General features: G+C 40.1%; 1 protein-coding gene across 1 annotated transcript in view; it reads left to right on the plus strand.

Moving 5' to 3' along the window:
- The window catches only part of LOC106881660 (nuclear pore complex protein Nup205), a 348,272-nt gene that overhangs the window by 309,111 nt on the left and 14,359 nt on the right, over positions 1-24,802 (plus strand). The window contains exon 38 of the mRNA XM_089363638.1: positions 20,789-20,903. Coding sequence (XP_089219764.1) covers positions 20,789-20,903 — 115 coding nt within the window. The remainder of the gene's footprint in view (positions 1-20,788; positions 20,904-24,802) is intronic.

Genomic DNA, 24,802 nt, shown 5'->3' on the forward strand with positions numbered 1-24,802 from the left:
ACCATGCTGTCAGAACTGTTGCACACCCTTCACATTAATTTTTTGCCATTCTCCCATTATCCTATGCTATGCCTGGTATCATATTATGATATAATGCGCTGTGAGGTGTGGAATATTATTTCAGGACACCTGCCACCAAATTTCAAGCTGAGGTATAACAAAAATTTTCCATTATGATTTGTGATTAAATTAATGAGTAAGGTTAATATTTATAATGAACTTGCCATTTTCGATTGGTGTACAGTGCACACCTAGCACACCCGAAACATATGCCCCTGATGTATATATTTCTCAAGCTGATGTAGTTAACGCTGGCTAAAAATTTTTGATAGTTGCTGTTGGGTCAGTTTGCACAGGCATTAATGGTTGGTGGTTGGTACCCCAGTCCTTGGTTGTGGAGCAGCCAATGTAAAGGTGGTATGTCTGGATTGTCTGCAACCAGTAGTTTGAAGTTCACCAGGAGGGCATACCTCTGGTGGCAGCAATAGGACAGTTTGTAATTCCTGTCAATAGATACTGCAGGTTGATGGAGGATGTGCTATCTTTCACAGAGGCAAGGCTGGCAGTTGCAGGCACCAAGTGAATAAGGTGGTGCCCTGTCAACGATGGTGTATTCAATGCTAGGTGTTTCATTCTGAAGGTCATGGCGCCTCCAGAGGAAGCAAAATAAAGAAACAAATGAAGTGAAGTTCTCTCTTTCCCTGCATCTGAGCAAGTGCACGTACTGTGTGTATTCTTTCCCTGAAATCATTGGCTGTCATACCTGTGTAGTCCCTTGTGGTGCCATCGGATAGTGTGAGAGTGGCTCTGTAGACTACAGCCCTTGAGAGACAGGATCCTCCTAGGGTGCAGCTAGTAGGGTTTTCAGAAGTTACAGGTTGGGGCTGAGAGTTGTGTGTTTGCATCTATTGTCGCCTGCAATATTAGAAGCAATGTTATCTAAGCAGGAATAGCTCAGCTTGCTATAATGTGGATTAAGGAGCTTGTAGTACCTGTAGCTTCTAGGGTAATACTTCTTAATCAACAACAGGAAGCTCCAAGCTATGTTAATGGAAATTTCTAAGTTGCATGGAGGATCAAACCAGATTGTCTTTCACTTTCTGGTCCTATTTGGGTGCAGAGTGGAAGGTTGTGGCTTCTCAATATGTTAACTTGGTAAACACACTCTTAGCTAGAGCAGCATTGTAGTGGGGCAGGGCCCTGTTAAAGACCTCTCTATCTGCTGAGAGCTTGGATATTTTCCTACTAACACCTGAGACTAGGTTTCTAATTACAGTGGGGAGATTGAGCTCCTGTGGATGTACAGTTTCATGTAAGGGTAGTACTTACCTATATTCAGGTCTAAGGTCACATCCAATTGTGAAATTATGATGTAGAAAAGTATTTGGCCAAAAGTAAACCATTGTGCTTAGCCTTCGTCAACCTGGAGAAAACTTTCAACAGGGTTCTCAGCTCTCTTATCTGGTGGTCTCTAAGGAAGCTAGGAGTAGAGGAGAGGCATCTTAAAGCCATAGAAGCCATGTACAGTGAAGCTGTCAGTTGGTTCGCTATTTGGAAGACTCTTCTCCCAGTCAGTTTCCACATTTAATAAACTTTCATAATGGCATCCCCACGCATCTTTCTTCTCTAAGTCACTAAGTGCAAACATACCATTAGCCATTTGCACACACCTCTCATCTATCACATCTCTATTCTCTCTAATACACTGCTTTGCAATCCTGAACACCTCATGCCTCTGATCCTCACACTGTAGAACACTAACAAACTTACCTTCCGCTATTCCTTTTGCTATGTAAACCTGTCGCCTAGCCTCCCTTCTGACTCCCTGATATAATGCTCTGCTTCTGCCGTTTTTCCAGTCCTTCCAGGCCTGTCTCGTTGCTTTTATAACACTGTCCACCTCCTTGTTCCAACACCATGTCATCCTTGGCCGAACTGGCACTTTGCACCAACCACAGATTTGGTCAGTCACACCCAGTAAATTGTCCTGCAGGAACTTCCAGTTGTCCTCTAAGCTATATGTCCTTTCCTCTTCCTCCTCTCTATCATCATAGGATTCCAGTAGAATGACTCTGAACTTTTGTTGGTTTGCTGGGTTTTTGAGCTTCCATAATCTTCTGCTCCGAGTGTCTCTAGCCCTAATTCCGAAGTCACAAACTAGTAGCCTATGTTGGGGTGTACACTCTTCACCTGGGAAAGACTTTGCATTTGTGAGCATCGGCTTATCTCATTGCCTGGTGAGGAGGTAATTAACCTGGCTTATGTTCCCATCAGACTGACAAGTGATTACATGGCTGGCTTTCTGAAGTTAGTGTTGCAGATCATGAGATCATTTGCATCACTGGACTCAAGTAGCCTTGTTCCCTCCTATTTCCTGGGGCCAAAGCGATAACCTCCATGCACCCCATGGAATATATGGGACTGTTGCCCAACATGTTCATTCAAGTTACCAGCCCTAATAATGAAGTATCTGTCATTTGTCGTTGCAATAGTCTGCAAAAGGACCGCGTAAAATTGGTCCTTCTAATCATCAACCAACCCAGCCTGTGGAGCATAGGCAGAGATAAATGTAATTATTAATCAGTCTATGATAAGTCTCAGCTTAATAACTATATTGCATACTCTGACTACCTCAATTACCTTATATACCCACTTCTCTGCTAAGAGTATGCTCATACCACCCACTCCATCACTCCTGACTACCCAGAAGAATTTGAACCTCTGACCTTGCATTTATTGCAGAATCTTTAAGAAAATTGGAGAAGAAATTTCAGGTATGGAAACAAAGCCTGGAATCAACAGGCCTTAAAGTTAACCTAGCTAAGACTAAAGTTGTTGTTAGTAAGAAAGAAGATATAACTCTCTTTCCATCAGGTAAATGGCCTTGCTCACTATATAGGAAAGGAGTAGGAAGAATTTCCATTCGCTGCACCCAGTGTAAACTATGGACACACAGAAGATGCAGTGGAATCACAGGTAGATTAACAGATATAGTTGTCTTTGTATGTGGCAAATGTGCAGGAACAATAAGCACTAACAGCACACGTGATTTAGATTCTCTCACTCCCAGGAGGCTCTCTTGAAGTTATAGATAGTTTCTGTTACCTAGGTGACCAAATTAGTAATGGTGGAGGATGCTCTGAAAGTATTGTTTCTAGAATAAAAATTGGGTGGAGGAAGTTCAGTGAGCTATTGCCTCTGTTGGCAACAAAAGGACTCTCTCAGAGTGAAATGTAGACTATATGATGCTTGTGTGTGAACGGCTGTTCTCTATGGTAATGAGACATGGGGTCTGAATGCAGAAGACATGTAGACTGGAGAGAAACGAAGGTAGTATGCTCCATTGTATGTGCAACATCAGTGCACTTGTATGGCAAAGTGCAAATGTATTGAGAGAAAAGTTGAGCATAAGAGTAATCAAATGTAGCATGCAAGAGAGAAGACTATGTTGGTTTGGACACATGATACATATGAATGAGAACAACTGCATAAAGAAGCGCCAATCACTGAAAGTGGATGATGCTCGCAGAAGAGGGAGACCTAGGAAGACATGAGATGAAGTAGTAAGGACTGATCTCAGGATGTTGGGCCTCATGGAGGAAATGACAATGAACCGAGATGTCTGGTGATATGAAGTTCTAGAGAAGACCCACCTACATCAGCAAAACTGAGTTCTAGAAGTACTATGTATCCCATCCACACTTAACAAGAAAACTTCTCACACACAATAAACCAAACTATGTCTCTACATCTCTTCTTCAACATTTCCACTTCATGCACTATGCTTACCTCCTACTCCCCAATCCTGTCCTCTTGGCCCTGTGCCACTGTATTGCTGCTCTCTGCTAGCCTCCGACATGTGTTCCACCCACATGTCCTGTCCCACTGTATTATTGCTATCTGCTAGCCCCTGACCTGTGTGTTCCACCCACACATAACAAGAAAACTTTTCACTCACCCTACCCCAACAAACCAATCTACATCTCCATATCTCTTCTCTTCCTCACATTTCCCCCTTCATTCACTATGCCTAGCTCTCACTCCCCAATCCTGTCCTCAAGGCCCTGTTCCTCTGTATCATTACTATCTAGTGTGTCCCCCCACTATACCCCCCCCCCCCCCGCACTCTTTAATCACACTTACTTTGTAATATCCTGTCACTTATATTATGGTGTTTCAAACCTCAAGGATATGCCCTGGCACTTGTCACAATCTATATCTCTCTCTCTTCCTTTACTCAACCATCCCATTTATATTCTGAACCCTCTACCTTGTGAGTAGGCCTGGCATTTTGCCACCATCTCTATCCTGCTGTCGCCCACTCTCTGTCTTCTACTACACTTCCCTCAGGTTGGGTAATCATGTATTCCTTTGTGGTAGCACACTTGTCTATGTCTTTATTCGTGATCTCTCTCTCTCTCTCTCCAAGTAACCTTGTACTTCCTCTACAGCAAGACACCTGTTTCTGTCTCTCTGTCTCACTATAACTTTTCATCATCTGACACAAGATCATCTTCTCCAGTTCCCCCTCCACTCTTGAATGTTTATTTTTTTTTTTTTTTTTTTTTTGTCTTGCAAGTACTTAGTGACTCTATCAATGCAAGTGCCACTTAAAAATACCCAGTCCACACTGTAAAGTGGTTGGTGTTCAGAAGGGCATCCAACTGTAAAAACCTTGTCTAAAACTGACCTCGCTTGTGCTTGTGCCACATAAAAAGCACTAAGTCTAGTCTGCTAAGTGGTTGGCGTTAGGAAGGGCATTCTAGCATGGAAGGCAGATGTTAAACGATGATGATGTTTCTTACCCATGAGTAACCTAGCAGAGGCTCTTTTCCATCTCACTTCTTGCACACTCCACATTATTATGGTGACGCTCCATCATTTTGATTATCTCACCAGATCTCCCCTTCATTGTGCTAACGTTAATGTCTGCAGCCCTAAAATTGTGTACTTGGGAGGGAGAATGGGAAGGTAGTTGCCACGGGGGCTTTTGTCCAGGTTTGAAAAGAAGGTCTGTACAAACATTTGCCAGGTTGTGTAATGTATATTGTGTGTTTGATTCAATGAAGTATAATGTCCACCTGCCCATACAGCATCCCGATTAAGAGCCAGACAGAGAGGGGTAAGAAGGGCATGAAGTAGTCCTATATGTCTATATATAAAATCCTTGGTACATCCTGTGTTAAATTCAATGAAGTAAATGTTTTCACTACCATACAGCATCCAGATTAAGGACCAGTAAAGAGATGGGTAAGAAGGGCTTGAAAGTAGTCATATATACCTATACATACATATACACAGTATTAAACTTATATGCTTATATATACTACATCATATATGTCTACATATACAAACACTACACAGGTTTACATACTCATACATATAGACATACACATATGCACACATACCCATATATCTACATAGACATTTATACATACACACATTTGAACATGTAGGCCACATTAACATACACATACATGTAAATACACCCATACATCCTCATACACATGAAGATGCAGTCCACATAAACGTACACAAGGATGTAAATATATACATATATATTCATAAACATCTATCTATATATATATATATATATATATGTATATATATAATCCAAGAGAGTTAGGGGTTGAGGATCCAACCCACTAAGGGATAATATCTATCCAATATACTGCTGGGAGGGTACCCAATTATTGTTACACTAGTGTTATACCAAGTGCAATAAGTGGGTATATACATATAAAATGAGGTTCACATAAGTACATACACTTATATGGTAATCTGATAGATACATGCACACAAGTATATGGGTACAGGGAGGGGAAACCTCTACTCACAGAACAGGAGTACGGTTAGCTAGGGAAGTCATGTATGTTTAAAATGAAATGGTGGGGGTGGGAAAGCAAAGCATGTAAGCAAGATGGACGCTGTTTTAATGCACATTAATATTAAAACTTTTATTATACTTATTGTTATTAATACACCCTAGGCCACATAATATCATAAATTTAACTTCCCAAGCTGTATAGTATCATTTAAACTTAGGAGCATATAAAAAACATCATACTATTCTAATCTGTATACTAACGTAAAGCATAAAAGAATTCATACTAATCTAAGCCATATAATATCAAATAAACATATGAGAAATTGGCCAAGCAAGGACACTGAATGGGAGAGAAAAAGATTAAACGGCATTACATGAAAATAACACAAGAATTAAAAACTTAGCTATGCTTCCATTTTCACTTCTTACATGTACACACATACATGCACACACACATATATATATATATATATGCATATGATCAAATTCCAAGGAGGCTGGTTGTTGTGTCAGCAAGACATTTATTGTGAAGTAAAATTGATAAAAGGAACAAAGTGAACTTGTCATTAGGAGTGGAAAATCCAAAGTTTCAGGTAGTGTCCTACAGGGGACAAGTTGAAAGGAGAGAAATTAAGGAGAGACTGCAGAATTTTACATTCTCTAAATTGAAAAGACTGGCTGTAACTCACAAGGAACACAGGACGACAGCTTCATATGTGAACAAGAAGTGAGGGGAGAAACAGTGTTAGAAGGAAGAAAGAAAGAATTATGGAGGCAAAGTTGCAAGTGAGATTAAGGGAAAAGATGAAGAGAGAGAAGGAGGGTTTAATGGATAAGGAAGGGTTTAATGAAATAAAAGATGTAGGAGGAGATGGTAAAATGTTATTTAAACCAGTCGGTGACATGGTACCAACTTCAAATGCGAAACATTGTTCCTTCCTTTTCTGTGAGAATGTGGATTCACAGAAATTCTGCTATCATACCTTGGCAAACTATTATCGCTTCTTGTCACTGCCTTACCCTCACACCTTACCCTCACAGATTAAGGACACCAACTATGCCCTAAACCTTTTCAACTCATTCTCTTTTCCATATAATGAGTCCAAATTCCTTTCACCATGGACATCATATCACTATGTACCATCATCCCCTATAATTATGGCCTTTAAACATTTCTGAAACTGTTGCCTTCTACCCAAACCTAGTAATGCGACACTCCTTCACCAAGCCAAACTTGTCTTAACCCTTAATTGCCTTTCTTTCTCTGAGGAATTTTATATGCAATACACCAGTGTTGCTATGGGAACTAGGATGAGCCACAATTATGTGATATAGAAGAGCAAATCTTAGCTCAATCCACCAGACCCATTCCAGAACAGTATGGTTGTTATATTGACAATTGTGTTGGTGCCATCACCCTTACAAGACAACAGCTCAACAATATTATCTCTTTCATTAATGCCTTTCACCCTGCCTTGAGATTTACTTCCACCGTATCTTAATATTTCTATTAGTTTTCTCAATATCTCCGTCACCATAAACAATATTCACCTCTCTACCTCTGTCCACTATTGACTCACATTGCTATCTCCATTACTCTCACTCTCACTCCAAACACACTAAATCTGCCATACTTTTTTCTCAATTCTTTTGCCATTGCTGGCTCTTCAGCATTGATACAGATTTAAAATCCCAGTGCTAAACAATGTGACAGTTCTTCCTGAATCAAGTGAGACTCAACAATGACATCAATGAGGAATTTAATATAAGGGTTGGAATTCATCAAGACTCAATTCTCACTCCCCTCCTATTCATCATAGTTTTCAGGACATCACAAAGGAGTTTAAGACTTGCTGTCCATAGGAACTTCTGTATGCTGATGATCTAGTTCTCATAGCTGGAATTAACTTCTAAGCCTGTAGTTGAGAAGACTCAAGGTAAACTTAGCAAAGGTGAAAGTTTTAGTTACTAGGAAAGAAAACAGAACTCTAGTACCCTTAGAGAAATGGCCTTGCTCGATTTGCAGAAAAGGAGTAAATATAAACTCCATACATTGCACTCAGTGTAAGCTATGAACACATAAGAGATGTAGTAGAATCACTAACAGACTATTAGAGAATGTAAGTACTTTTCATGAGCCCACTAGTATATAGAACTTGTTGCATGCTTGGATGGCTCGCTAGAAGTAGTTGATAACTTTTGCTTTCTAGTTGCAGAGAAGCTCAATATATTTGGTAAAATAGAATACATGACACCACCCCGATAGTTAATTTATTAAGGAAGGTGTCATATCCAATGACTGGCCTAGCAGTAAAAAGCACTATCTGAACGTGATTGATGCCAGGCCCACCTGACTGGCTTCTGTGCCAGGAGCACATAAAAAGCACCCACTACACTCTGGGAGTGGTTGGCATTAGGAAGGGCACTTAGCTGTAGAAACATTGCCAGATCAGATTGGAGCCTGGTGCAGCCACTGGCTCTCCAGGCATCAGTCAAACCGTCTGACCCATGCCAGCATGGAAAATGGATGTTGAACGATGATGATGATCATGATGATACACTGGCCAAAATAAGTTTAAGACCTATGATGACAGTTCTATTCCTTCATTAATATATTTTTTTAAAAACTGTATATAACTATTTTACTTTTTACAGTTTATGTAGAGTTTTTTTCTCTTTCAAATGATATAAGCACTATATATCTTTCTACAATTCGAATAATTTTAATGTGCTATTAATTCAAATGATTAGAAATTGTTGGCAAAATAAGTTTAAGACTGTACCAAGATTATGCAAATTAATAAACCAAATGGGTGGTCATATGGTTGGTCGTACTGCACTGTTTTGTTTTATAATCGAGCATTGTTACACATTAATTCGCTGTGGGAAAGCATCGTAGTAACTGATACCCAGTTACTAGATCAAAGATCATGTTGCTTCATCAGCAGAATGTGTCCTTCATGAACATTAGCAAGCAATTAGGATGCAGCAAAATGGCTTGCGTTCAAGCATGGAAGCTTTACCAAGCCACTGGCCAATACAAATATCGACAAAGAACAGGCACTCCGAGAAAAACAACAGTACAGAATTCATTGGCTCTCTGAAGGTAACTGAATACTAACAGCAGTGGACATTTGCAAGCATTTATCTGATGAAACTGACATCAGCTTTACACCACAAACTGTCAGAAACCGCCTAAAAGAATTTGGACTGTTCAGCTGGATCGCTAGAAAGTTCTTTGGTGCAACGATTCCTGCTTCTACATCTTTGGATCAGACTGAAAGACTTATGTTAGACACCATCCCAACTGAAGAATTCCATCCTAAGTGTGGCAAGCGGAAGGTGGGGGGGGGGGGGTAGTGATGTGGGCCACATTCAGTAGCTTAGGTATCAGTCCAATTGTTAAGGTTGATGGCAGACTGAACAGTGTAGGCTATCTGCTGTTAGTAAATGAAAATGTGCTGCCATATTTAAATAATCAGATGCTACTGGAATCTATTTTCCAGCAGAACAATTGCCCTGTTCATAAGGCTAGGAAATTTTTGCAATATTTTGAGTGCAATAATATGGTGGTTATTGAGTGACCTCTGCAGAATCCGGATTTGAATCTGATAGAGAATTTATGGAATTATGTTTCTAAGAGTTCATGCTAAAAAAACCAACAAATTTCTCCCAATTATATAATTTTATTGAAGAAATATGCACAAGGTGCCACACAGCAGAGCTGAATCCAGAGCTATGTGGTTGGAAAGGGAGCTTCTTACCACACAGCCAAACATATCATTCATTTGTGTAATTAGTTCTCAAAGTATATATAAAGCTACGGGGGTGGGTTAACTATGAAAGAGTGATGCAAGAACTGTAAAATCTTGCTTACATTAATGTTTCAAAGCCTATATCAGCATATCAGCATGCCTAAGATCAACATGGTATCATGCTGAATTGAATAAGTATTGAAATCTTGTCTAAACTTCCAAGAAACGCATCGTTACAAGATACACAAGTCTGTTCTCATAAATGACACATTGTCAGTCTATATACATAAAATAAAGGATGTGTGTGTGTTTGTGAGTACTGTGTATGCATTTCTACAGTTTTCAACGATTTTCACCAAACTTAATACGCACATTACTTACGTGCTAAGGATGGTCATGGACTATAGCATTTTGCCAGAGCTCCTGCAAAATGCAAGAAACTGACCAGGTTTTCCACATTGTTTTTTCTGTAAAAACTGCAATTTCTAGCTGATTGTTTTTTCTGTATAAACTGCAATTTCTAGCTGATTCTCTCCATTTGACTTGCTGTTAGATCAGGTTATGAAAGTTACAGAGAGGGTCATAGCCCAACTAATTAGGAAGCGAATCAATTTAGATGAGATGCAGTTTGGGTTCGTGCCAGATAAAAGCACTACTGATGCCTTATTTCTAGTGAGACAGCTGCAGGAGAAATACCTAGCTAAGGATAAACCTCTGTACCTGGCTTTCGTTGACATGGAGAAAGCCTTTGACAGGGTCCCCCGATCCCTTATCTGGTGGTCAATGAGGAAACTTGGGATAGAAGAATGGTTAGTGAGAGTTGTGCGAGCCATGTACAGAGATGCTGCCAGTAAGGTGAGGGTTGGAAATGAGTACAGCAATGAATTCCGGGTAGAGATAGGGGTCCACCAAGGTTCCGTCCTCAGCCCCCTCTTATTTATCATAGTCCTCCAGGCAATCACAGAGGAGTTCAAGACAGGTTGCCCCTGGGAGCTCCTCTATGCTGATGACCTTGCCCTAATTGCGGAGTCACTATCAGAACTAGAGGAGAAGTTTCAGGTGTGGAAGCAAGGACTAGAATCGAAGGGCCTTAGAGTCAACCTAGCTAAAACCAAAATCCTAATAAGTAGGAAGGTAGATAAAACACAAACCCCTTCAGGTATGTAGAAAAGGAGTAGGTAGTAACTCTATAAGATGTACCCGGTGCAAGCTATGGACACATAAGAGGTGCAGCAACATCAAAGGCAGGTTAACTAGGAAGTTAGTTTTTGTTTGTGGCAGATGTTCAGGTGCAATAAAGACTGTAAACAAACAGGAAACAACTTCTATCTCATTCCAGGGTGAAAAACTAGAGGTAGTCGATAGCTTCTGCTATCTGGGCGACCAAGTTAGTAGTGGGGGTGGGTGTGCTGAAAGTGTAGCTGCTAGAATAAGAATAGCCTGGGCAAAGTTTAGAGAGCTCTTACCCCTGCTGGTGACAAAGGGACTCTCACTCAGAGTAAAAGGCAGACTGTATGACGCATGCGTACGAACAGCCATGCTACATGGCAGTGAAACATGGGCTGTAACTGCTGAGGACATACGTAAGCTCGCAAGGAATGAAGCCAGTATGCTCCGTTGGATGTGTAATGTCAATGTGAATACCCGTCAGAGTGTAAGTATCTTGAGAGAAAAGCTGAACAATAGAAGCATCAGTTGTGGTGTGCAAGAGAGACGATTGCGCTGGTATGGACATGTGGTGAGAATGGATGGGGATAGCTGCGGGAAAAAGTGCCACACCCTAACAGTTGAGGGAACCCGTGGAAGAGGTAGGCCCAGGAAGACCTGGGCTGAGGTGGTGAGGCAAGACCTTCGTACATTGGGCCTCACCGAGGCGATGACTACTGACCGAGACCTTTGGAGATGTGCTGTGCGTGAGAAGACCCGGCAAGCCAAGTAAGATCGTTGCCAGTGCCCCTGGACTGGCTCTTGTGCGGGTGGCACATGAGATGCACCATTTTGAGCATGGCCGTTGCCAGTACCGCCTGACTGGCTCCCGTAGGATTTTCGAGCGAGATCGTTGCCATTTCAAGCGTGGCCGTTTTCGTGCGGGTGACACGTAAAAGCACCCACTACACTCTCTGAGTGGTTGGTGTTAGGAAGGGCATCCAGCTGTAGAAACTCTGCCAAATTAGATTGGAGCCTGGTGTTGCCATCCGGTTTCACCAGTCCTCAGTCAAATCGTCCAACCCATGCTAGCATGGAAAGCGGACGTTAAACGATGATGATGATGATGATGATGATATATATATAAGCAAAGGATGTCTCTCTGTGTGTAATACATATGCATTTTTACAGTTTTCAACTGCTTTTCACCAAACTCTACACACATTACTTATGTGCCCATGGATGGTCATGGACTATAACATTTTGCCCAGAGCTCCTGTGTAATGCAACAAACCGACCTTGAAAAAATGGTTTTCACATGGGTTTTCTGAAAAAACTGCAGTTTTCAACCTATTCTCTCCATTTTGCTTCTGCAGTTTTCAAGCGATTCTCTCCCTTCTCTTTCTCTCTCTCTATTTATCTCTTTTTCTCACTTTCACATATACAGATATCTGTTTCTCTCTCTCTCTCTCTCTCTCTCTCTCAAAATTGACTTCAGTGTATTTCAATTTTGTTGTGCGTAAATACCTTTATCTTCACGCTATTTGTATGTTCTCCCTACAACACTACTTTGCTTATTTTAAATTTTCTGCACTCCATCTATTTAAATACACTACAATGGGCAACAAAAAAATGTTTTTGTCTGGTGCCTGGAATATTTCAATGAATTCTCAAGTGATTTTGCCTGCTAAATTCAGAAATAACTTCAGTTTTTCTCTATCAGGTCTAGTTTTCTGACTAGACCTGATAGAGTAAGTATTTTATTCATACAAGAGGCATATAATATGAATCAATAAAAAGAGTGTAACAGAAAACAAAACAAAGTACAGATAAAAATTGAAAATTGAAAACGCACATTGGCAAAGATTTTTAACAGAAAATTCAAAGAATAAATTTACGCTTCTTTGTGCACCATGAATGTTGAGCAACAGGAGTATAACATTTTAAACACCAGCTATTGTCTGCTATCATCACAGCATCCCAATATCCTTGGTACCGAGTTTCCATCTCCTCGATGTCCTGATGGTAACTTTCACCTTGTTCATCGCTAACATCTCCGAGATTTTCAGGAAAATGATCAAGGTGACTAAAAAGATAATGCATTTTGATGCTCATATTCACGCCAATATCACAAAAAGTTGATATCAAATTGGTAACAAGGTCTTTATAGTTTTCACTTATGTGTTTCCCAAGGAAATTTTGCACTACTTCTGCAAAAGCTAGCAAAGCTGATGCTTCATTTTTGCTCATCGTTCTCATGAAATTTGTGTCTTCCAAGAGCTTATGGGTCCATCAAAAATCTCTGCTTTAAGTTTTTCAGTCATCAAGTCTGGAAATATATTGCAGATATACTTGAAGCACTCACCATTTTTCTCAAGAGCTTTGACGAATTGCTTGATCAATCCAAGTTTGATGTGCAAAGTGGGGAAAATGCTCTTATCTTGCTCAATTAAAGATTCTTCCAATATATTGGCAGCTTTACATGGAGTCATAATTGTTTGAGGTGGCCAGTCTTTCTTAACATAGTGGTTTACTCAGTCTTTACTGTCCCACATGCAAAGAAAGCATAGGTATTTGGTATAACTAAATTGCTGTCCCATGAGAAAATTCAACATTTTTAAAGTCAACACAGATGTCCTATTTTTGATCGTGATGCAGTATCTTCTCTAAAAACAATTTAATTTCTTCATATTTTTCCTTCAGAGTTATTGAGTGGCTGAATGGAACAGAGCCATACACATTTCCATTGTGCAACAATGCACATTTTAAACTGCGCTTAGAGCTGTCTATGTAAAGACGCCATTCCTCTGGTTTGTATTCCTCAATGGCAAGTTTATCAAGAAGCCCACTGACATCTCTGCAGTAAACCAGCTCTTCTCTTTTGTGAAGAAAGAAAGGAACTCTTCATGCTGACTCAGATAAAAGGTTATACAGACACCATTTTCTAGAAGATTCTTCGCTTTCAGCTGGGAAGCCAACAGTTCTGCAGAATTTTGGGGGAGGTTCAAGTCACAAACCAGATCATTCAGCTCTACCTGGGAGAATAGCTGAGGTAAACTCTCAACTGAAAAGTCTTGATCTCTAGTGTCATCTTCAGGTGATTAATCTTCTTTGGTTGAGGGTAAAATTATCTGAGGCAAGACATTGAAGACAGGGAAGACTGTGTGGAACTAGTCTAATAGCAGAGGCAAGATTAGGATAGACAAGTGTTTGTCGATTTTTCCCGTTAATACCCTTCAAATTTAGGTTACAAAAATAACAGTTGTCCATGTGATTATAGGGCACCCGCCATACCATTGGTATAGCTAACCTCATACTTTTTCTTGTCCCTTTAGTCCATTGTCGCAAATGTCCAGTACATTGCAGACGCTATGTGGTGCCCAATATTTATCTTAGTCTCCCAGCTTGACCTCAAAATATGCCATATACACTCTTTCAACAAAATCAGTGATATTTTTTCGATTTTCAGGTATGTGTATTCTCCACAAACATTACAAAACGCATTTGGAGAATTATCGCAACACTTTCTTGAAGAGAACATCTTACTCATTTTCTATTCTATTCATTCTCTATTTTCTATTCCACAAGTATGGAAAAAGAAAAAAACTTAGAATAAGGTAATGAACACTGTGTACTGGATGTACACACATATATAATGACTATAGGAATGTTCAATAACTTAAAAACTAGATCTGATAGGTCAAAAAGACAGTTGTATTTGGATTCAGGAGACCGATTGTGTACAAGCAAGATTGATGTCTATTTCCTAAACACCAAAAATCTTGTAGACCAGTGCTATTTACATTTCTCCCTCTATCGAAAACCATTGTGTAATATTGCTTCACTTTTATTCTTTCAATTTTGTGTGTGTATTTACATGTTCGACGTATACGAGATACTAAAGAACATTTCAAACCATGACAACAACAGCATCACATATATAAGTGTGTATGTGTCTCTGAGTGTGTGTGGGTGTATGAGTGTGTTTTCACATTAGGTACATTATTAAACACACACACATGTACACATACATATATGTGTGACAACTGACATGCGTGAATGTATGCTTGTATGTGTGCATATCATCACATTTTTTATATGAATGTATATGTGTCTGAGTGTGTGTATGTATTTGTGTGCCCTTTACCTACGTTATTAAACACATACATACATCTATACAAACTCTTGACAAAAAACAATTACGTAGAAGGTCCAAGTTATATAAAAATACACATCTACTGTTCCATTAACAGTTCATAATTATTGCAGCAGTTGCAAGGTATTTACAATTTGCTTATATTTGGTTACTTTACACTGCACACAAAAATATAGACATGCTACATACATACAACTGCTTACAAAAATAGAGCTTAATGTATAATTTTTTGTTTAAAATATTGAAAAGAAATACTCCACCAAAGGAAAAATGTAATCTCTCCAGAAACACCTATAAAGTAAGGAGTGCAGAAAAACGAAGCTGAGAGTTTCAAGAGATAAGGGACATGAAACTTTCTCAGCATCAGCAAAGGCATGCTGCAGCATGTCAGATGGAGTCTCAATACAGAAGGGATATGTCTCTTTCCAAAGATCATCAAACACATGCTGCAGTACATCAAATACAGTCTCAAAAGAGAAGGGAGAGGAGATTTTGATGGAGTCCCAAGACAAGGGAGATGAGACTTTCCCAAGATCAGCAAAGGCACACTGCAGCATTTAATACTGAATCATTAAAACGTTTAGCATGGCAGATTATACAAAGGTCCAATAGAATAGCTCTCCAAAACAGACCACGTACAAATTCATTCTTCACAACATCTGGAGCTGCTTTCAGATATGATCCATCCCATTCTTATAAAAATGATTATTCTGTCCAAATTGGTGTGCTAAACTCCACAAATGTCTTGTTGTCAATGCTGCACTTTCCTGTATTACTTGTTTCAACATGAATGAAATATATATATATATATATATATATAAATTATTTAAAATTAAACTTGATAAGATCAATATTTTAAATACCGATCTTATCCTTATTTATATATATATATATATATATATATATATATATATATATATATATATGCAAACTATGCCGTTTTAATCCCGAGCAACACTGGGTATTTCTGCTAGTACTGAATAAAAATGATACTTAATAGGTAGTAGAACCACAACATCACTACCACTAGCCACACAATATATATACATATGTGTGGAGGTGGGTATGTGCATGCAAGTATAGATAGGCATATTAATACCCATTTTTTTCTTTCAGGGGCCTAATATCAGTCTATTTTCCATAGTCAATATATGGTGAAAACTTATAATTATATTTACATTTTAACTTGTTACATTTCTTAACTTATTCAGAATAGCACGTTTACACACATATAATAGGGTTAGAATGACAGCAGGATACAAGGAAATCTATAAAAATAAATAGATGTAATTATGAACAATTTCAGTATTCAACCATTCACATCCATGTGTATAGGGTATTATTAGAATGACAACAGGATACAAGGAAATCCATGCAAATAATACATTTAATTATGAACAATTCCAGTACACACACACAAGAACACTCAACTACATGTGCTGACTCGTGCACACAGATACACAGGAACACATAAACACAAGAGCACACATGCAGATTCTTTATTTTTAAAATGACATTGTAGAGTAGGTGTGAGAGGCCAGATCTGGCCATTTTAAACATAAAACAGGTAGAATATTTGGGCCAGATATAGCCAGTTTAAATGCTAAGGAGTTGAATATATCAATTAAGACCAAAGCAACATTTGTTGTTTTTTTCCATCTTGAAATGAAACCTAACTTTCTTTTCAAAATCGAAATCGAGTTAAATTGGACACTAAACTCCACTTGCGAAGACCGGTTGAGGCAAGTGAAATCGAAATCAAAATCGAGTCAAATTTGACAACTGGCACCCATGCCAACGTCGTCTCTTTCATTGGACACGAGACTCAGCTTGCGAAGACTTATTCGGGCAAGCAAAATCGAAATCATGATGGCACCTGTGCCCAGCGTTGCCTTTCTAGCACTTGTGCCCGCAGCATGTGTAAGGACTTTCGAGTGAGATTGTTGCCAGTGCCCCTAGACTGGCTCTTGTGCGGGTGGCACATAAAATACACCATTTTGAGCGTGGCCGTTGCCAGTACCGCCTGACTGGCCTTCGTGCCAATGGCACGTAAAAGCACCCACTACACTCTCTGAGTGGTTGGCGTTAGGAAGGGTATCCAGCTGTAGAAACTCTGCTAAATGCTGTGCATGAGAAGACCTGGCAAGCCAAGTGAGACCTAAATCTAAGGCTTCAGCCAGTCCACTTATGCATACCTTCCTACATTGGACACTAAACTCCACTTGTGAAGACCTGTTGAGGCAAGTGAAATCGAAATCGAGTTAAATTGGACACTAAACTCCACTTGCGAAGACCTGTTGAAACAAGTGAAATCGAAATCGAGTTAAATTTGACGACTGGCACCTATGCCAACGTCGTCTCAAGTGAAATCGAAATCGAGTAAATTGTACACTAAACTCCACTTGCGAAGACCTGTTGAGGCAAGTGAAATCGAAATTGAGTTAAATTTGACGACTGGCACCTATGCCAACGTCGTCTCAAGTGAAATCGAAATCGAGTAAATTGTACACTAAACTCCACTTGCGAAGACCTGTTGAGGCAAGTGAAATCGAAATTGAGTTAAATTCGACGACTGGCACCCATGCCAACGTTGTCTCCTTCATTAGACACGAAACTCAGCTTGCGAAGACTTATTGGGGAAAACGAAATCGTGAAGGTACCTGTGCCCAGCGTCGCCTTTCTGGCACTTGTGCTCGCGGCATGTGTAAGGACTTTCGAGAGAGATCGTTGCCAGTGCCCCTGGACTGGCTCTTGTGCGGGTAGCACATAAAATACACCATTTTGAGTGTGGCCATTGCCAGTACCACCTGACTGGCCTTCATGCCGGTGGCACGTAAAAGCCCTCACTACACTCTCTGAGTGGTCAGCGTTAGGAAGGGCATCTAGCTGTAGAAATTCTGCCAATTGGAAATATGCTGTGCGTGAGAAGACCGGCAAGCCAAGTGAGACCTAAATCTAAGGCCTCAGCCAGTGTACTTATGCATACCTTCCTTCCTTCAATGGACACTAAACTCCACTTGCGAGACCTGTTGAGGCAAGTGAAATTGAAATCGAGTTAAATTTGATGTCTGGCACCCATGCCAACGTCGTCTCCATCATTGGACACGAAACTCAGCTTGCGAAGACTTATTGGGGCAAGTGAAAGCGAAATTGTGATGGCACCTGTGCCCAGCGTCGCCTTTCTGGCACTTGTGCCCGCGGCATGTGTAAGAACTTTCGAGCGAGATCGTTGCCAGTGCCCCTAGACTGGCTCTTGTGCGGGTGGCACATAAAATACACCATTTTGAGCATGGCCGTTGCCAGTACCGTCTGACTGGCCTTCGTGCCGGTGGCAAGTAAAAGCACCCTCTACACTCTCTGAGTGGTTGGCGTTAGGAAAGGCATCCAGCTGTAGAAACTCTGCCAAATCAGATTGGAGCCTGGTGTAGCCATCTGGTTTCACCAGTCCTCAGTCAAATCGTCCAACCCATGCTAGCATGGAATGCGGACATTAAACGATGATGATCTGTGTATGTTTGCTACTGTCTCCTTGCCCCTTAGCTTCATGCCATTGTTGTATACAAGTATCACTCATTCAAGCAGTGTCCCTCATTTCCAATCTTCCATGAAAACATCACTTGGAAGCAGGTGAAGGGTTAGGGTTATTGAGAAATCCATCTCAACAAAGGAGAATGATGCTTTGAAAGTTACGTTGCAGGAATAAGAATAGGATGGAGAAAGTTCTGAGAGCTATTATCTTTGTTGGTAACAAAACGTCCCCCCCCCTCTCTCTCTCTCTCTCTCTCTCTCTCTCTCTCTCTCTCTCTCTCTCTCTCTCTCTCTCTCTCTCTCTCTCTCTCTCCCTCTCTCTCCCTCCCCCTCTCTCTTGTGAAGCTGGGCTGTCAATACTGAGGATGTGGAGAAAGGAAGAGATGAAGCTAACATGCTCTGGTGGACATGCAATATCATTCTGCATGTATGGCAAAGTCTGATGTGTTATAGAGAGAAGACTACACTGGTGTGGTCATGTGATGTGGGTGGATGAGAACATAGAAGCCATAGGATGAAATAGGTGAAGACTGACCTCAATGGCAAATCTCTTGAAGATGATAGAGGTCCATGACGAATGATGACATGCTGTATATTTTATCCTTACTACTGTTCTTTATCACCTCCTACCTGACCCAATCCTATTTCTTGCCTTCACTTCCCCTCCCTTAATCTGATATTCACTACATTCAACTCAGTTTCAATCTTTCATCATCTGTCACACTTTTCACTCTAGTGCAACTTACCTACCCACCCACATTTTCTGTTCCTGTTTCCTATTCTGTCTTTCATACTCACCTTGTACCGTAATCTCACATTGTTCTCTCTTTCCAGATGAGGAAGCCACGTATTCACCTTTGGTAAACTATCAGCTCCTACCAAACACACACACCTTTATATCCCTCAATACTTAGTTGTAGAATCTTGTCTTGTGGGTGTTTGGTGACCCCACCAGTGATGGTACCACGAAAAAAAAGCACCCAATACACTCTGTGAAGTGGCTGGCATTAGGAAAGACATCCAACTTTAGAAACTATTCCAAATCCAACATTGGTGCTTGGCACATCCTTTTAGCTTGTTAATTCATGCCAAACCAGCTACCTATGCCAGCGAGGATAAGGGACATTAAATGATGATGAACATCATCATTTAAATGATGATGAACGAACATAGGCGTAGGAGTGGCTGTGTGGTAAGTAGCTTGCTTACCAACCACATGGTTCCGGGTTCAGTCCCACTGCGTGGCACCTTGGGCAAGTGTCTTCTACTATAGCTTCAGGCCAACCAAAGCCTTGTGAGTAGATTTGGTAGACGGAAACTGAAAGAAGCCCGTCAGGTATATATACATACATATATATATATATATATATATATATATATATATATATATATATATATATATATATATATGTATGTATATATATATATGTATGTATATGTGTGTGTCTGTGTTTGTCCCCCCAACATCGCTTGACATCCGATGCTGGTGTGTTTACATCCCTGTAACTTAGCAGCTCAGCAAAAGAGACTGATAGAATAAGTACTAGGCTTACAAAGAATAAGTCCTGAGGTCACTTTGCTCGACTAAAGGCGGTGCACCAGCATGGCCACAGTCAAATGACTGAAACAAGTAAAAGAGTATAATAATGTCTAGTTTTAGACATAATTCAGAATCATAATATTTTCGTGTATAACATGAAAGAACTATAATTACTTATACCAAACTGTTAGTTCCTCGCAGTAGCTTGTTGTTATAGAAACTGAATGTTTTAGTACATTATATTCTCTATTTGGCATCCATCTATATTGAGACAATTGAGTTTTACAATGCTAATTAGGATTTGAGCTGCAATCCAATATGGGAGGGCAACCGCTTTCCAAACTGTTACTGCTGCCTTTCACAGTGGCACTGAACTTACCTCTACAGAATGCAAGACAGAGCAGTACACGTGACATCAATTTGATAGCAGGAATTGCCAGACAAGTGAAAACACAAAACTACCTTAGGAACTCTACTCTGGATTTATTATAAAGTTTACACTTTAACCATTGTCACTTTAAGTAATGATGCTCTTTAGTCTTAGCTAGGAATTTGAAACCTTGCACAACTGGGTTTCATGTCATGGTCGCACTTTCTTGGTGGCAGGATTTTGGAGACATCTACAGTAACTTGTCAATGTATACAAGTTATTGTGGCTAAAAAAGATCTCTTTGTGGTGCAAAACCCTACCATCATTAAGGCTGGTTAACAAACTCTTTAACTTGACCCAATAAGTCAATTGATGTTGAAATGGAAATTTTGATTCATTGTTATATGCATTTCTGCTGTTGATCTGTTTTTGCTAATACATGGGTATTTTTACTTGTATTTTACAGTACTCTGGTGTTGCAGATTTAGAGAAAGTATCAACACAGCAACAACAACAATTAGCAAAGAAAAGACTTGTCCAAATTATTGGATACCGTTATCAAGAATTACAAAATTTTTCTTGTATCCTTTGTCTAGCTATTCTATTAATTAAAGATTTTTATATAATTTACAGATTTATGAAAATGTGAAGCCAGTTTTACTTTGTGAACCATTAAGTTAGAACTAGTAGGTGGAAAGGATTGTTGGCACTTTTATTCTGACTTTAACCATGACTTGTGACATTTCTCCTTGTAGTGCATAGCAAGATAAGCTATCTTATGTCTAGAGCAGACTTGAATACCTTTTCAAATAAAGATAGATAAGTATTTATAAATAATTTAGGTGTTGTGAAAATATTTTTGTTTAGTTCACAATAATATTTAACATTTCATAAAATCTGAATATTAATAAAATGTAATGAAAATAACAAATAAACAGTAAATTAAATATAAAAGGAACTATAAAATTTGATTATACATAAAAATAGAGCTTTGTAAAATTTTGAATACAAAATACATGAAATCATGATATCTGGCCATGTTTAGAATAAGCTGTACACATCTGGCAAGGGCTTCAGCCAATTTTATCACTTACTTTGAGTAATTTTTGCAAGTTCTTTTTCATGTGATGCTACTTTTGTTTCCAACTTTATCTAGAACTTTGTCTTCCATCTTACTGCTTAGTGTTTTTCAATAATATCAATTTCCACTCTCACACATTAATGTGTGTTTAATTTGACTGGTGAATGTTGCTGCTACCACCTACAGTTGCTTTTGGAGTAAGAGAAGGAGAGAACCACTCAGGGTTTATAATTGTTATATGATGATGATGATATATATATATATATCCTCTGAATGAACAGAGATTAAGAGACGTATTACTTGAAGCTTTTGACAAAAAACAGGAGGATATAGTATCACATAACGTGGAGGACAACTGGAGATTCCTATGGAACAACCTGTTGAGGGCTACTGACCAGATCTGTGGCTGGTGCTAAGTCCCCTCTCAACCTAAGGTGATATGATGGTGGAACAATGTAGATGACAAGGCCATTACAGAAAAGAAACAGGTATGAAAGGACTGGAAGTGTGGTGGTAGCAGTGAACTGTATCAGATAGCCAGAAGGGAAGCTAGGAGACAGGTTTACTTAGCCAGAGGGAAAGCAGGTAAGAGGAAGTTTGCCAATGTTCTGTGTCGTGAGGATCATAGACTTGAAGTGTTTTGGATTGCAAGACAGTGTGTGAGAGAAATGTGTCTGCATGGATGATGGCTCACTTGCATTTAATGATGCTACAAAGAGAGAGGGTTGGAGATGCCACTATGAAAGGTTGCTAAATGAAGAAAATGAATGGGAGAGAGTCTGCTAAATGTTGACCCAAAAGAGGGACCAGCTATCCGAATTGACAGTATCTTGGTATATAAAGCAATTAAGGGTATGAAGACAGGGAAAGCCCCTGGCCCATCAGGAATCACTGCAGAGATGCTCAAAATATCTGGCAATGTCGGTTATAGCCTAGTCACCCGTATTACGAACCAGGTGATACACGAAGGAATCATACCCAATGACTGGTGTAGCAGCACCATGGTCAACTGCTACAAAGGTAAAGGTGACACCTTAGAAATAATTACAGAGGTATCAAATTGCTGGATCAGATGATGAAAGAGATAAACTTTTGTACTTGGCTTTTGTTGACATGGAAAACTCCTTTGACAGGGCTCCTTATAACCACCTTATGTGGTGGTTAATGTGGAAACTAGGGACAGGTGAGTTGTTGGTGAGAGCTGTACAAGCCATGTACAAGGATGCTGTCAGTAAGGTGAGGGTTGGCAATGAGTGTAGCGAGATTCACAAAGGATCAATCCTCAACACCCTCTTGTTCATCATAGTCTGCCAGGCAATAGCAGCTATTCAAGACCGGCTGCTCCTGGGAGCTCCTCTATGCTGATGACCTTGCTCTAATGGCTGGGTCACTACCTGAACTAGAGAAGAAGTTTCAGGTGTGGAAGCAATGTCTAGAATCGAAGGGCCTTACAAGATCAGTTCATGAAATTTTGGTGACGTTTTCATCCATTCAGGAGGTCAACAGTCACCCTGAAATAATTACAGAGGTATCAAATAGCAAAAACCAAAGTCTTAGTAAGTAGGAAGGCAGACAAATCATAAATCCCATCAGGTAGATGGCCCTTTTCAATCTGTAGAAAAAGCGTAGGTAGAAGCTTCATAAGATGTACCCTGTGTAAGCTATGGACGCATAAGCAGTGCAGCAATATCAAAGGAAGGCTAACTGGGAAGATAGTTTTTATGTGTGGAAGATGCACAGGTGCAATAAACACCGAAAATGTACAGAAAACAGATTCCATCACATGCCAGGGGGAAAAACTAGAAGTAGTTGATAGCTTCTGTTACCTAGGCGACCAAGTTAGTAGCAGGGAGTGAATACTCTGAGAGCATAACTACTAGTAGAAGAATAGGTTGGGCAAAGTTCAGAGAACTCCTACCTCTGCTGGTAACAAAGGGCCTCTCGCTCAGAGTGAAAGGTAGACTGTATGATGCCTTTATGTGAACAGCTGTGACTGCTGAAGACATGCGTAGGCTTGAAAGAAATGAAGCTAGTATGCTCTGCTGGATGTGTAATGTCAAAGAGTATAAGCACCCTGAGAGAAAACTTGGACATAAGAAGCATCAGATGTGTGCAAGAGAGATGACTGCTGATATGGTCATGTGATGCGTATGGATGAGGACATTTGTGTGAAGAAGTGTCACACCCTAACAGTGGAGGGAACCTGTGGAAGACGTCGACCCAGGAAGATATGGGATGAGGTGGTGAAGTACAACCATTGAATGCTGGGCCTCACAGAGGCAACGACAAGCAACCAAAACCTTTGGAGATATGCCATGTTTGAGAAGACCCAGCAAGCCAAGTGAGATCACAGTTGTGGCTAATGCCAGTGTCACATAACTGGCCCATTTAAAAGCACCCTTCAATCGTTGGGTGATATGGTATGCTTGTGAAGACCTGTTGAACCGAGTGAAATCATAGTTGTAACACATAAAAAACACCATCAAAGTGGGGATGATGTCAGTGCCACCCAACTGGCACGTAAAAAGTACCCACTACATTCTTGGAATGGTTGGCATTACGTTGGGCATCCAGCTGTAGAAACCTTGCCAAATCAGATTGGAGCCTGGTGCAGCCAACTGGCTTGCTAGTTCTTAGTCAAACCATCCAAACCATGCCAGGATGTAAAGCAGGCATTATACAATAATGATGATATATATATATATATCATCATCATCGTTTAACGTCCGCTTTCCATGCTAGCATGGGTTGGACGATTTGACTGAGGGCTGGTGAAACCGGATGGCAACACCAGGCTCCAATCTAATTTGGCAGAGTTTCTACAGGTGGATGCCCTTCCTAACGCCAACCACTCAGAGAGTGTAGTGGGTGCTTCTACGTGTCACCCGCACGAAAACGGCCACGCTTGAAATGGTGTCTTTTATGTACCACCCGCACAAGCCAGTCCAGGGGCACTGGCAACGATCTCACTCGAAAATCCTACGGGAGCCAGTCAGGCGGTACTGGCAACGGCCACGCTCAAAATGGTGCATCTCATGTGCCACCCACACAAGAGCCAGTCCAGGGGCACTGGCAACGATCTTACTTGGCTTGCCGGGTCTTCTCACGCATATATATATATACACACACACACACACATATATATATATATATATATATATATATATATATATATATACATACATACATACATACATACATACAAGGGGGTACCCAAAACAAATTGGAATTTTGCTATATTATTTTATTCACTTAGTTTTACATGTTTACACTTTTATCACCTTCAAAATATTCTTTATTTGAAGTAATGCATCGATCCAGACACATTTCTCACTGTTCAAAGCAACGCTGGAACTCTTGCGAAGTGATGCCTTTAAATGCCTCTGTCGTTTTTTTCTT

This window comes from Octopus bimaculoides, chromosome 15 (assembly GCF_046866305.1).
Source record: "Octopus bimaculoides isolate indiv1 chromosome 15, ASM4686630v1, whole genome shotgun sequence".
NCBI lineage: Eukaryota > Metazoa > Mollusca > Cephalopoda > Octopoda > Octopodidae > Octopus > Octopus bimaculoides.